At 44.7% G+C, this 14,561-nt stretch overlaps 1 protein-coding gene across 1 annotated transcript in view; it reads left to right on the forward strand.

Annotated features, from left to right (window-relative positions):
* The window catches only part of NFAT5 (nuclear factor of activated T cells 5), a 32,540-nt gene that overhangs the window by 12,556 nt on the left and 5,423 nt on the right, over window positions 1-14,561 (forward strand). Inside the window, 10 exon segments of the mRNA XM_031060147.1 lie at window positions 3,333-3,525; window positions 6,713-6,903; window positions 7,707-7,879; window positions 10,639-10,773; window positions 10,948-11,000; window positions 11,642-11,774; window positions 12,269-12,346; window positions 13,184-13,296; window positions 13,829-14,558; window position 14,561. The exon segment at window position 14,561 is cut by the window's right edge and continues 1,694 nt beyond it. Of these exon segments, the coding sequence (XP_030916007.1) occupies window positions 3,333-3,525; window positions 6,713-6,903; window positions 7,707-7,879; window positions 10,639-10,773; window positions 10,948-11,000; window positions 11,642-11,774; window positions 12,269-12,346; window positions 13,184-13,296; window positions 13,829-14,558; window position 14,561 (1,800 nt within the window).

Below are 14,561 nucleotides of genomic sequence, written 5' to 3' on the forward strand. Positions count from 1 at the left end.
ATTAAAATTTGACTGATGGCAAAGATGATGAACTTCTCATATCCCAAAGTGAAAGAGCCTGGAGTCTGTATTCCCAGGGTCAGTGCAGTTCCATACTTAAAATTTCACTGTGAAAAGCAGTTCTGAGAACATGTCCTGAGTGTGCTGCTGCTTCCTGGCCATGGTGGCCTCTGGCCTCGGGGTTTTCACCAGCCAAAATCAATGGTCATAAAGTAAAATATTAGTACGTGGTAGGCCCTGGGCAGCTTGGAATGAGGAAGGTGCCTCCCCCAGCTCCGAGGGAGCAGGCTTGTCCTTACAGAAGGAAAAGCTTGATGGAAAGACAAGAACTGTGCCACTGTAAGTGTGATCTCAGGGAGGTTTTGTAAACTCTGAAAGAACATGTGAGATCTCAGTCTGAAAACAGAGCAAGATTTCCCCAAAACCACTGGGCTGACCAGGGAAATCTGTGGGTTCTGTCAGTGCAGAGGGGAAGAAGGTGGAATGTTTTTCCTGATGTGTCTCAGGCCAGACTGAGCTGCAGGAAAACTCCCAAGTAACAGAACCGTCCTTGGAAATAAACCTCTGGGATAAGAAGTGGCCAGGGTCTTAGAAAACTGAATTTTGCTGTTGGAATATGGAGACTTGGCTTTACAAATCTGGGTCACCGTAGTGACTGGAGTTTTTAAAGCTTCCCAGCCTGGTGGAGCTCAGCCAAGGGAGTTCATTTACTTTTGGCTTAAAGAAAAGAGCAAGGAAAACTGCTGTGCTCCGTGGTGAATGGAAATGGCATTTGCCCCTAAAGAGACAGTTGTTGTTAAAAGCCAGGAAGAGAAAGGATATATTCCTGCGGAAACTTGGAATTTGTGAAAGCCTTTTCAGAAGGGGATGAATTGGTGGTGATTCAGGGCAGAGACTCAGGTTTCCGTGGTCTCACTTTCACTTTCAGGTCTGCCCTGAGAACAGGACCAGGCCAAACTCCTCAGGACATCTGTTTGAGTAGATTGTGATAGGATTTGCCACTTACATTTATTCCTTTTAAGAAATAGAAGTGCTAGATTAGAGGATATTTTGTCTGGTAACAATCAGATTAATAAATGTGTGCATATGAAATGTACAAGTGTGAATACTTGCTGTATGAATAAACTGAATTAAAATGAATTCGTTAGTTGAAAGGATGTATTAAGTGATTCATCCTGTATTTTGAGGAGAAAGACTACTGAGAAGTTCTGGTGGAGGGGTTAAATTGCCTCCAGCTTTGGCTAGTTGATTGAAAATAGTGATTAAGTTTCTAGAGAAAAGACCAAAATAATAGTAAGGAGCATCTCTCTGCATAAATATGATAATGGTAAAATATTAATATGCTGACAGTTAAGGTAGTTGGGATTTAAGGGTATAGTTCTGGAGAGGTCAGTGTTAATGTCACTGCTGAAACGTGGCACTGGGAGTGGTAAAGGTGAATTTCATTTTGATGGCCAGCTCTCCAACATTTCCCTTCAAAATTCACCTATACCCCAGTCTCCCCCAGTGACTACACTGAGCAGAGTGATCAGGACTGCTTGGCAGGAGGATAGTTTTGTTGTAAGATTGTATTAATGTTATTTTGCAGGGTTTTATGCTAGTTTTTATCTAGTTCCTGCCTCTGCTGGGTATTGGTTGAGGATGAGTATTGAAGGCAGTCAGGCTGTGGCTGGGCTGTCCACAGTGAAGTGCTTGACCTTCATGGACAGAAAATGGGAGTGGAAGTCATCCAAAGCACCAACTCTCTCTGTTTTAACTCTTTTTTTTATGTGTAATGAAAGATTTTGGAAGGCTTAATGAGAATAAGAATGTGACAAATAGGATGTGTTGCATTAGGCAAAGAGTGATGGTTTTAAACTAAAAGAGGGTTGATTTAGTGTAGGTCAAAGGAGGAAGTTTTTTCAAGGAGGGTGGGCAGGCCCTGGCACAGGTGCCCAGAGCAGCTGGGGCTGCCCCTGGATCCCTGGCAGTGCCCAAGGCCAGGTTGGACACTGGGGCTGGAGCAGCCTGGGACAGTGGGAGGTGTCCCTGCCATGGCAGGGGTGGCACTGGATGATCTCTAAAGGTCTCTCCCAACCCAGACTGCACTATGATTCCATGGCTTTAGGGCTGTGACAAGTGAGGGCCAAAGTGCCCGAGCTCTCCTGGGCAGGAAAAGGAGCAGGGCTGGAGTCAGGGGCTCCTGCTGTGTCCAGGGGCTGCTCTATGCACAGCCAGAGCTCTAGGAAAGGGCTGCATTGTGTTTGTCACCTGTAGGTGAGAAGGTCAGTGAGAGCCTCGTGTGGTGGCAAAGCTCTCAGGGAACAATTTTGAAAAAGAAGTTTTCACCCTTTTTGCGAAGGAAAAAAATCCTGGATAAATTACTTCAATAACTTGCACGTTGAAATGGGATTTGCTTTTTAAGCAATCCACACTTGTTATTTAAAACTGCTTTCTTCCCAGGCATTAGCTGTTAGAAACCATGTTTTGCTAGGAAGAAAGAATATGACATTTGCATGAATCATGGAGCCCTTTTCCTGCCTGCATCATGTACTGTGGAACATTCACATTTCCTAGTGGGAAAGGAGTTTCATGGTCTTCAGGTTCCTTACCAAATCCTGGTCTGAGTAGGATCGAGGGTTATTTCCCATTGTGCTCTAAAGGGAACACAAAATGGCTCATATGCTGCTAGACTTGGGAGGGCTCCTTCATCCTGGTTTTAATTATGGAACTGAGAACAAGCCACTACATCTTATGGAACCCACCTGGAAAAAAGGCCTTGTGCATACACTGATTTAACATTGGTGCAGTTATGCCGGAGGTTTAACAATAACTAATTGGGTTTTAGCATGAATTGGTCACTCTGTTTAGACAGCAGTCGGAGCTGGAGTTTGCTTGGATATACAAGTTGAGGTGGAGACAGGCATGAGGCTGTTTTCCTGTTTAAAGAAGTGTCATTTAACCTTAAATCCATCCAGTGTGTGTGTACGTGTGTGTTTGTCACAGCAGCAAAGCAGCTTGTTCAGGCTGTGTCATAGACTCTGAAAAAGCAGGTTATGAGCCGCCTTCTGTTCGTTAACATTGTTTAATGCTAATTGCTTTTCCCTTCCTTTACGTTTGCTCTCTGAAAAGCAGTTCCCATGTGCTCTGGATGGAGGAGACAGGGAAGCACCATTCCTCTTCCTCCTGCAGGTCTCCTCTGGCAGAAAGAGAATTCCAAAGTTTGCTCCCAACTACAAATCTTCCATCAGTTAATACACACTCTTTGCCCTTTTAGCTTTTCTGTGATTTGGAGTGGTTTTACTGGGGAGCTGCTTCTCACATCTTCTTGATGGTGTGTTTTGACTTCTCAGAGCATCAGAGAACCAGAAGGGAGCTGGAGGGAAGAAGACCCCAATGTTGTGTGGTCAGTACCCGACCAAGAGTGAGGGGAAGGAGCTGAAGATCATGGTGCAGCCCGAGACCCAGCACAGGGCTCGGTACCTGACCGAGGGCAGCCGGGGCTCCGTCAAGGACCGGACGCAGCAGGGCTTTCCCACCGTGAAGGTAGGCTGGGGCAGGGGCACTGCCTGCCCGGGGCAGTCTCTGCAGCGCTCAGGGAGCAGGCTTGGCAGCCTCTGGGCTGCAGGGCTGCCCAGGGGCTCTTCTTGAAGGTCACGAGTCTTACTGGCATCACAGAGTTACAGGAGGAGGGAAGCTGCATGTCGAGGCAGGGATGTAAAATCTGGGATGCACATCCTGTTAGGCTGCAGTTCCATGGACTGTGTGGATGCAGAGACATTCCATACCTACAGAAGTGAGATAGTGAAATGCTCTGGCTGTTTGATGGCTGGTGACAATGGGCCATCATTGTCCGGTGGTAGTAAAGACGTAAAACCAGTTTTCATTTAAAAAAAATAAATTCTAAAGGAGTTGTTTGGGTTTTGTTGGGTTTTTTTGATTTTTTTTTTGATTGCTTGGTGTTTTTTGCTCTTGTTGTTAATTCATCAGTATCTGCGTTGCTGTGTACAGTGTCTTTGAAGTGAGTCGTAGAGATCTCACTGAGGTGTGTTTTACAGTCCGCACTGCTCCGTGTGTTTAGCGTGGTGCAGGTGGAGGTAGATGTGGAATAGAACTGGAGAATGGGGGCAAGGATTGAGGCAGCATTTATGTGCACACTTGACAGTTGCAGCCTGTTTACTCTATGGCTTTGATGCTTAAAATTCAGGTGCTGAAGGCCTCTTGCTCTGAGGAGAAGCACAAGGCGGTTACCAGGAGATCTTGGACATTTCTGCTCAGGAAGGACTGAGGCTGTCCTCCAGGGACTGCACATGAATGCGCAGAGTGGGAATTTCCAAGTCTTGTTTCTTTCCTGTGTAGCCTGGGGAAAGCAGTTGGAGAACATGAGGGCTTGGGAAGGTTTCCTGATGGAAATGGTAGAGAGGCTTACCAGGAGCAAGGCTGGGCTTGACTTAGGCAAACAGAAGAACTGATGTTAAATATCCTCCCACAAGTGATTATGAGAGTCACCAGGCCAGCACCACAATGGCACCATGGCAAATGGCATATTGGGCATACTGGGAGGAGTGTGGCCAGCAGGTTGAGCGAGTAGATGATAGGTTTGTTATCATATAGATAAGGAGGGCAAAAGACATTTTAATATTTTTTCTTAGTTATGTCACTTTGAGAAAGCAGGAAAGCAGTCCTCAACCCAAACTGACTTACCAGGTCCACAAGGAGATGTTTGTTTGTGACACAGCCCTTAAAATTTGTGCTGACTGCTGCTGACAGAATACAGAAGTAGGCTTATCTTCAAAGTCGTGTTCAGCAGTGTTAGGAACACCAGCAGCCCTTCACTCAGTCCTCCTGAGTAATGCAGAACTCCAGTAAAGTTTCATAAGAAAAGAATCCATTCATATCGGCCTGTTGCTATGGGGATTTAGTGCTCATTTATGTGGATTTTCTTAATGGGCCTTTGTTCATCTGAATTTCCTTTTAACTCCTTTCCCAGTTACCCTCTAGCACCCATCAGTGAAAATTCTCTTTGGAAGAGTCTCATGTTACTGAATTCCTGGAAGTTCCAGTTTGCTTTGCCAGTAGGCAGAGGAGTTCATACCCTGCAGATAAAACGCTGCCAGGGCTGGACAGACAAATGAGTCAGTGAATCTTCAGGAAATCTGAGCTAGTGGGAAAAAAATATGTTACGGACAAGGGAGTTTTTTGTTTAGTTTGTGGGGTTTAAAGATGGGGAGGAGCAGTGTAAAGATGTTGGTGCTCAGCAGAGATCTGGCTTGGGAGCGGCTGCGGCGCGTGGCCCTGACCCAGGCCAAGGAGGAGAAGCAGGTTCAGTGGCCATTTAAATAAAACTCTGATCCTGATGACTTAGAACTTGAGTCTACACTCAATATGCAACATTTCAATTGTATAACCAAGCCTTAATCGAGGGACTGGCTGTTGGGCCCTTTGTTGTGAGCTGTGCCCTTGGTTCCCATGTGGATACCTGTGCTGGGCCACCTGCAGAGATCTTGGGGCTTTGCTCGTCTCTGACAGTCACATTTACTATTTGCTCCTCTTGGACATGAGCACACAATGATCTTACCAGTATTTGCTGGTTTATTTATTTTTTCCTTCATTCAAACTTGCTACAAACTTCGTAACTACATTTTTTAAGTGTGTCAGGGAATAATCCCCCAAGAGATTCTCCAGAGAATTCTGCTCTCATTTACATCTCCTCACTACTGAACCTGGAGCTTCTTTCTGCAGGTGCTGCCTGGGCTTACAGGCCTGCGACAAAAGACAACACTGTCACCCAGAAATCCTTGAGCAACAAATGTGTCTCAGTGGAAACACTAAAATACTCATTTTATCTCCTAGAGTGCTCTGGCAAGGAACTTCCATCTCTGGCCTGCGAATTTGGCAACAATCTAATGTTTTTTTCACTTGGAGTATTTTTCTTAACTATTTCCTAAAAAGAAAAATTTCCTTTGTAATGCAATGTCCACTTTTACTTCAGGACTTCTTTTACCTCAGAGTATTTTTAGTCTGTGGCACCAGTGGGATCCCACTAATAAAAAAAAAACCATTAAGAGGACACAAACCATTTCATGCCAGGGTGTTGATGTTACAGAAGTGAATGTATTTTTTGCTGACGTGTTCTGGGATAATTATGGCTTGCACACTGGGTTGCAGGAGGATGTTAAAATGGCTGACCTGCTGTTATTTATGAAGCATTTCAGTGAATCCTGACATCGTTACCTTTTAAATAGGAGATGTCAGGTTACCATTTTTAATTTTTATTTTGATGTCTGAAGGAAAGCTGGGTTTATGCAGTTGGATAGTTGGACCATTCAATGACCCATTTCTCCCTCTGCTTCCCTTTCATCCCATTCTGACTCCTTCGGGGGTTTTGCAACTATTGGACAATTCTAATCTGGTTTCATGAGGATTTCAGAATGTGTCTGGCATGAAGGTGGGGTCCTGGAATGCACATATTGAGCAGCAAAACCTCTTCGCCTCTGGAATCAGCCCCAGGAAGTGTTCTCTTTCTTGGCTGGCTGGTGGATGTAGATGCTGGGAGGGAAGGGGGAATAGTCACAGCTGGGCTGAGAACGGGAGGTTGTAAGAGACATGAGAGTCGCAGCTGGGATAATTCTGTCTGAAGGTAGACAGCATTGAGGCTGCTTTAGAAGCCAGCTATTAATAATAACAATTAAAGCAGTGGTTCCTGTGCTAATTGCCCACCTGGGTGTTGCAGCTGGAAGGCCACAACGAGCCCGTGGTGCTGCAGGTGTTCGTGGGCAATGACTCGGGGCGCGTGAAGCCGCACGGGTTCTACCAGGCCTGCCGGGTCACGGGCAGGAACACCACGCCCTGCAAGGAGGTGGACATCGAGGGCACCACCGTCATCGAGGTGGGGCTGGACCCGAGCAACAACATGACACTGGCGTGAGTAGCTCTTGCAGGAATATTTTCCTTTACTAGCTTGGGTTTGGGAACCGATTTCCTCTGTTGGATGGGTTATAGTTCAAGTCTGAACATCTCGGCGCTCTCCTCCCTCTGCTCCTCAGCTCTTGCTTGTAATTCAGTGTACTCACAGCAGATAGCAGGTGGTCCCTGTGCTTTTGGGACACAGAGCCCAAAATCCTGGGTAAATTGCAATATTCTTCTTTTTAACACATCAGGCTGTGTTTGCTTCTGCTGTTCTTGTTTTTTTGGCTGTTTTTTGCTTTAAATCATTTTGCATGGAGCCTGTCTGAAAGCCACCACTGCATCACTCACCTGGCCCTGTACATCTCCCCTAGGACCACACTTAAGGGAGGACTTATCTGTCACTTCCAAGTCCCACTGAACATAAATAATATGACTACAGTAAGTTTTCTTCTACTCCTGCTTTCTTTAAGTGAATGCAGAATATTTTGAAGCAATAATCCTGCAAACACAGATCTCGCCCTGGGGATGGAAGAATGAAGAGCTGTGATTCTAAATTGAATGCTTACCAGAATTATATTGCACTTTCTGTTTTATTCATGCTTTCATATGCCTTTCTGCCATGATTCATCATCCAAATTAGGCAGGGTTGAATGAAAACTTGAAAAAGGTCATAGATTTCATGTAAATAAAAAGAAATCTAATAACGTTTCCGTAATTACCTCAAGGCTTTTGACTTTGGCTTATGAAACTACTTGGGAGACTGTTAAAGCTGCTGAACGTACTAAACTACGAAATTCTGCTCTGTTTTGTGTTGTTAGGGTGGATTGTGTGGGAATCCTGAAGCTGAGGAATGCTGATGTGGAAGCCAGGATAGGGATTGCGGGCTCCAAGAAGAAAAGCACCCGCGCTCGGCTCGTCTTTCGCGTCAACATCACGCGCAAGGACGGCTCCACCCTGACCCTGCAGACGCCTTCCTCCCCAATTCTGTGCAGTGAGTGTCAGACCACGGGGCTGAGAGTAGGGGCTCTGGCTTTTCGTGTGATCTCAGCATGGAAAGGGTGTCAGGCGCTGGCAGGGGCTGCCCAGGGAGGTCTGGAGTCCCCAGCCCTGGAGGTGCCCAGGGAAGGCCTGGATGTGGCACTCAGTGCTCTGGGCTGGGATCAGGCACAGCTTGGACTGGATGGTCTCCAACCTAAATGATGCTGTGATTCTCTGAAAATGGCTTGGGGAGTAGAAAACCAACCTTCTGTTAATCTGTGATAATTTCAGATTTGCTGTAGCTGAAATCAAGTGGATTGATTTTTATTTGTAGTGGGGTAACAGTTAAAATTATTGTTTAGTATTGAAAAATAGTTATACAATTCCTGATCTTCAGTTCAATGAATTTTTGCCTCCTAAAATTTCACTGTTTTTGTTGTGATTGCTTTGAGAAATGACAGTTAGTACTTTGAGTCTCTTCTGTATTGTCACATTCATGCCTCAGCCTTCAGTGCTAGACAGGACTTGCAGTAAGTCAGCAAGCCTGGCTCTCCCAGCTGTGGTCCTTGCGTGGGCCAGAGGCTGAATCTGTTCTGGTTCAGTGCAAGAACAAAACTTTTTATAGCTCTTTATTAAACTGCTCTGTTCAGCACGAGCACAGATGGCTGCCTTGGCTGGGGAGGCTCCACTGACCAACAGGGAAAAGGGGATTGTGGAATCATGGAATGGTTTGGGCTGGAAGGGACTGTAAAGCTCATCTTGTTCCACCCCTTATCTTAATGAATGAGATGGAGAGCTTTGTCTGTGCATGGAAGGAGTAGAGAAGCTCCTGGGCACTTGTATTGTGCTCTTTCCATGGTATAAAAAGGATTTTTGGGGTTATTTTTTAGAAGCACAGCCATCTTCACAGCTCCATTCCAGTCAGTAGGCCATGGTGGTATTTCACAGTAATGGAGTATCTGATACTAATTTTCAGATTTAAGATAAAACCATTTTTTATAAAATCTCAAAAGCATTCCTGTATCTCTTTTGTTTGTAACTTTCTGGTAAAAGATAAAATTATATTACCCATAGAAGAAAAGGGAATGAAAGTCACCTGATGTTTTCTTTAACAGTCCAAAACTTGCTGTTGTGAGTGGAAGCTGAGAGTCTGAGATGAAGCATTTAGAGACTGATTTTTAAATAGGCTGTTGAGCTAAAAAAAGCTGTATTTGATGCAAAGAGTAAATCGGTTTGGTTTTTGGCAGGCTGAGGTTTGGTCACTTGCTAAGAAAATATTCTCAATTGTGTAAGTTGCTAAGAGATTGCCCAGGAATTCTACAGTGTCTCCACTGCTGGAAGTCTTAGATCACAGAAACAAAATACTCTGGTCAGACTTGTGTCTTTGGGGAATATGTGAACAAAGTGATCATGGTGTGAAGGTTGGGAGGGGAATTCCTGAGGCTCCCTCCAGGCTCTGTGCTTCTGTCTTCATTTACGCCAGAGCTACAGGGACTTGCAGTAGACCTTGGCCAAGCAAATAGTGCTGGCACATGGCTACTGGCTGATCAAAATGGCATGAAATGTGTTGTTTATTGAATATAAATCATCTCCTCAGGCACATTACACTGGGTTAGTTTGCTACCTAAACCTTACTACAGGTATGTAATGTACCTTCACAACAAGGTTTGCATTTACACTCACCAGAGCCTGTTCATACTGTGTTTTATAATGTTCCTGAAACCTTAGAGAAGGCATTAAGGAGCTGCAGGCTCTTTATTTGAGGGCTGTGTTTTAAATAGGCTTTGTTAACTTGTTAGCAAACCTAAATCCAGTTACTCTTTTCATGTGCCTTGAGCATATTCAGTCGTTGCGTAACGGTTGCCTGGGAACCTGCAGCCAGAGTTGTAGAAAAATCCTTTCTGAAAGGTCATTAAATAATTTGGAGTGGTACAGGATGTATGTTCTGCTGTGTAGTAAGCCCAGAGAATATTGTTATTAAACACTCAAAGTGGGCCAGGCAAGTGCAGAAACACGAGTCTGGGTGTGTGCCCTGGGGAGGTGTGTGAGGAGGAAAGGTGGCTGAGGAGCCTTTGTTAGAAACCAGAGTTATTTTATATTGAACGTGTCAAAACACATTCTTTTAAAATGTATCTCTGTTTAAATTGTCTGCTCACTTACTCATTTAGCACATTTGTATGTAGCTTATTTGTATTTAGCACATGTAGTGTGTTAAAACTACTTGGTTTAAGGTTTAAGAGTAGGAGAGGTTTGCAGCAGTGGCAGTTTATGATAAGAATGATGTTAATCATCATCTGGACCTCTGGCACAGGGGCATCCAGGCATGTGTGTCTGTAAAACCACATCCTCTTGGCTTGTTTATTTGATTCAGAGATGTGAGTCTTGCAAGGATTTGGATGGGACCTTGAAGCTCATCCCATTCCACCCCTGCCAGGGGACACCAGGTTCCTCCAAGCCCTGGGTTAATTCTTGCACCAGACAGAAAACTGTGACAAGTAAAAAAAACTGTGCAAAGCCCCCCAGGTAATAGGGGAATTACTCCTTCTGCTCTTTTGCAGAGCAGAACAAGTGATTATTGTGATTTCTGTGAGCTCATTACATTTGGTGAGGAAATAATAGAAATGGTTATGTTCTAAAGAGTTTGTCATGAAATATGTGATAAAGAAAGAAGCTCAGGAGTTTTAGTTTTTCCTTCATAACCCTGTAAGTAAAAGTGGTTTGGTTTGGATGTTGATGTTTTCTTGATTCCAGACTCTGTTTTTTCCCTTGCAGCTCAGCCAGCAGGAGTCCCAGAGATCCTAAAGAAAAGTCTCCACAGCTGTTCAGTGAAGGGTGAAGAGGAAGTTTTTCTGATTGGCAAGAACTTCCTAAAGGGAACAAAAGTGATTTTCCAAGAGAATGTTTCCGGTTAGTGTGAAAGCAGGGCTGGCTTGGGGTGCTGAGCAGAGCCTGGGGTCGGGGGCTCACTGCTGGGTAAAGCTCAGTCAGGGAGAGCAAACTGAGGAGCAGAGTAAAGGCACTGAAACAAATTGCTCTGTAGGATGTGCACTAACCTAGGCTTTTTAATTTTCATTTATTTAGATGAGAATTCTTGGAAGGCAGAAGCTGAAATTGACATGGAATTATTTCATCAGGTATTATTTTACTGTATTGCTTTTATTATTACTACCATTGTCACTACTACTACTGTTATTATTATTACTATTATTATCATTGTATTTTTAATTTAAAAAATACACTGACTCTGTTTCCAAAGGAAAATAATCAAGCCTTTCCCTCTTTCTGTGCATTTCTAGAAATAATGCTGATTTTTTTCACGTAAGGTCTGCTGTGAGTCTGGTGGAATATAATTTGGGGTTTACGCCAGTAAAATTGTTCAGTGTCTAACTGAGAGCTTGGATCCCACAGTGGGTTTGCTGAGCAGGTCTTTGCCCTTACATACAATGGAGTTAAAAGGCCTAATTCAGTTTTCCATGGAAGGAGATTGTGTGTACAGCATAGTCTTTATAACTGGCTGAATTTTTGTTCCACTTTGAAATGTTTTACGGAATATTTAATTTTTTTGACACAAATAAGTGTCTTTATGGACTGTTTGGCTGCAAATGGTGTCAGGAAAGGGCCATCCTGGTCCCACCTCCAAGGTATCCCACGTGTGCATTGCCCCCAGTGCCGTGGGCTTTTATTTACGGTGGTTTATCAGCCTATTTCTGTCTTTTGTTGTAAGTAAGGAGAATTAAGATCAGTAGTAAGAAAATGTGATCCTTTTGCCTTGCAGAATCACCTTATTGTGAAGGTGCCACCATATCATGACCAGCAGATCACCTCAGCTGTCTCAGTGGGAATTTACGTGGTGACCAACGCTGGCAGATCTCACGACGTGCAGCCCTTCACCTACACTCCAGAGCCAGGTGTGTGGGGTGCCCTGGGGGAGCAGGGCCCTTTTCACCTGCTCAGCAATGTGCATCTTCCCAAATCCCTCTTGCTGGCTAGTGTTGCTCTGTCAATAATAAAATCTAAACACTTTGCTTTTCTCATTTATGTGCCAAATACCTCAAATTCCAGCTGACTTGTGACAGCTCTTCTTATATAGCAGCATCCATTTCTAGTTTAAGGATCAAAATGAAGCTGAGCAGGATAAAAAATCAACATATCCCATACAATGCACCAAATAACCAAGAAATCCCAGCAGGCTTTATCCTGAGGAAAGCTGCAATTTGCCCACTTCATGTATTTTAGTTTATTTCTTTATCTGTATCACAATAGACAGTGCAAAGTTTTGTGTGGGTTTCAAAGAACCTGAATTTCTTTCAGCTATAAGGAATTGTTTTGGTGTGCTTTGTGTTTTTTTGGCTTGTTTGCTGATTTAATGTAAGGAAGTTCTCAATGTGTTTTGTCTCGGCAGCTGGGACTCTGAATGTTAATGTGAAGAAGGAAATCTCCAGCCCAGCCCAACATTGTTCTTTTGAAGAGGCTATAAAAGGTACTAAATTGATTCTTATCAGTGTTCTTAATAATTTAACTATGAATTCCTACCCAGATTTGGTGAAATGAATCAGACATCCTGTGATAAGTCTGTGCTTATAAAATCTGGCCCTATTCTTACAGGGAGGTTTGTTTTCTGACCCTGAAGCTTTTACTTTATAACAATATTCCTATCAGTATATTTCAGTACAAGCTAAAAAAAGGGCAAAAAATAAGACTTAATTTTAAAAAAAATTTCATGCATCAGGCTCTGCAGTCTAATCTTTATTTATTCTGTTTGCAAGTGAAGAATAAAAAAAAGCCTAGGATTGCAGATAATACAAAGAATTAGAAACTGTGTAGTGTTAATTTAAGCAAATATATAAACTAATATACAGGGTAAGCCTGATATCCATCTAATTCAGTGTGGAGCTTAACTGAGGGAAGATCCCTCCTGCTCCAGGAGAACAGGTGCTGCTCCCTGGAACACAACGTGCTGTTGCCGTTCCTTCGTGTCCTCAGTTAATTTATGCAGTAAATCTGAATTTTCCCTCTCATGGGGGTTTCTGTGTCAGCTCCTCTTTGATGCTTCATTCCTGTACCTGTTCTGCTCCAGGCTGAGTGAACCAGAGGTCAGAGAATTTTGTTTGCTGTAGGTACTTGGTCTGTTCTGTCCTTCCTCACTCTGTACACATGTGCAGAAATTTTACTGCCACCTTACTGAAAGGTTTAAATTTGCTTAGGGTGTGGAGATCTGTTGCTTTACGTTGAAGAGTAATTCTGAAATTTACTTAAAGGGAGTTACGGAATGATTTTACCATTGCCCCTCTTGTTGTGGTTGTGTTTGTGGCTGCAGCAGTGAAGGCCACGGGCTGTAACCTGGAGAAGGTGAACATTCTTCCTAGTGCCTTGATAACTCCACTCATGCCAAGCAGTATGATCAAGAACGAAGATGTGGCTCCAATGGAAGTAAGTGCACAAAAATGCGTTCCCCCTGTGTTCCAGGTGAGTTTGGGGGTGCTGATCACAGCAGCTTTCAGACTCTGAGTTACATCTGCTCCTTGGTCCGTGCTTTAGCAGTGGAGGAGAGGAATATACAGGGAAAGTGCCACGTCCAGGATCAGTCTGGGCAAAACACAGTTACAGAGCATGAGTAAAACACACAATTTCCTTTAATAGCTCACCTGGTTCCTGCCCTCAGACAGATTGATGGGTTAGTGACCCTATGATGGGGATTTTTATCCTGTGACGCAGAGCTGGTAAATTACTCTAAGAATATTCTTTTAATCAGTTGTTAGCAGTGCTTTCATTAAATTGTGCCGTGATTCCATCCTTGAAGTAGCATTTCCACTGCTGATCATTTGTTTGCTGGTTTGGGTGTGTCTGGGTTTCACATCTCCCATCTCCCTCTGATCTTCCCTGGACATGGGGGATTTTTGGGAAATTGTGTTTCCATAACCCCAGTAAGTTTATAAATTACCAAATGTATTGCTCTTTTCAGGCTTCAAATGTGGTTGGACCAAGTCAGCAAACATTGGAAAACAGCATGTCCGGCATATCAACTTCTGCTTCCCATTTACCTTCTGAAAGTGAAAACCAGCAGCAGATCCAGCCCAAGGTGTACAACGCAGAGACCCTGAGCACCATCCAAACGCAGGACATTTCCCAGCCCGGCAGCTTCTCGGCAGTGTCCACCCCGGGCCCGCTGCAGAGCAGCGATGCCCTGCTGCAGCAGGCTGCACAGTTCCAGAGCAGGGACTCGCAGCCCAGGGAGGTGCTGCAGTCGGATGGCACGGTGGTGGCTCTGTCCCAGCTGGCCGATGCCTCGCAGCAGCAGCAGCCGACGCTCTCGGAGCCGGCCCAGGCCCTGCAGCAGCAGATCTCCTCGAGCATCTTCTCGTCGGCCAGCGGCGTGAGCCAGCTCCAGAACACCATCCAGCAGCTCCAGGCTGGCAACTTCCCCACCAACACCGCCACGGGCAGCAGCAGGAACGTGGACTTGGTGCAGCAGGTTCTGGAAGCTCAGCAGCAGTTATCTTCCGTTCTGTTTTCGGGCTCAGACAGCAGCGAGGATGTCCAGGAGCAGCTGAACGCAGATATCTTTCAGCAGGTCAGCCAGATACAGAGCAGCGTGAACCCCGGGATGTTTTCCTCCTCAGACGCAGCTGTCCATTCCAGAGCGGAGAACCTTTTGCCTGGCCGAGCTGAGAGCGTTCACTCCCAGCCCGAGGGTG

This window comes from Geospiza fortis, unplaced genomic scaffold, assembly GCF_000277835.1.
Source record: "Geospiza fortis unplaced genomic scaffold, GeoFor_1.0 scaffold102, whole genome shotgun sequence".
NCBI classification, from domain to species: domain Eukaryota; kingdom Metazoa; phylum Chordata; class Aves; order Passeriformes; family Thraupidae; genus Geospiza; species Geospiza fortis.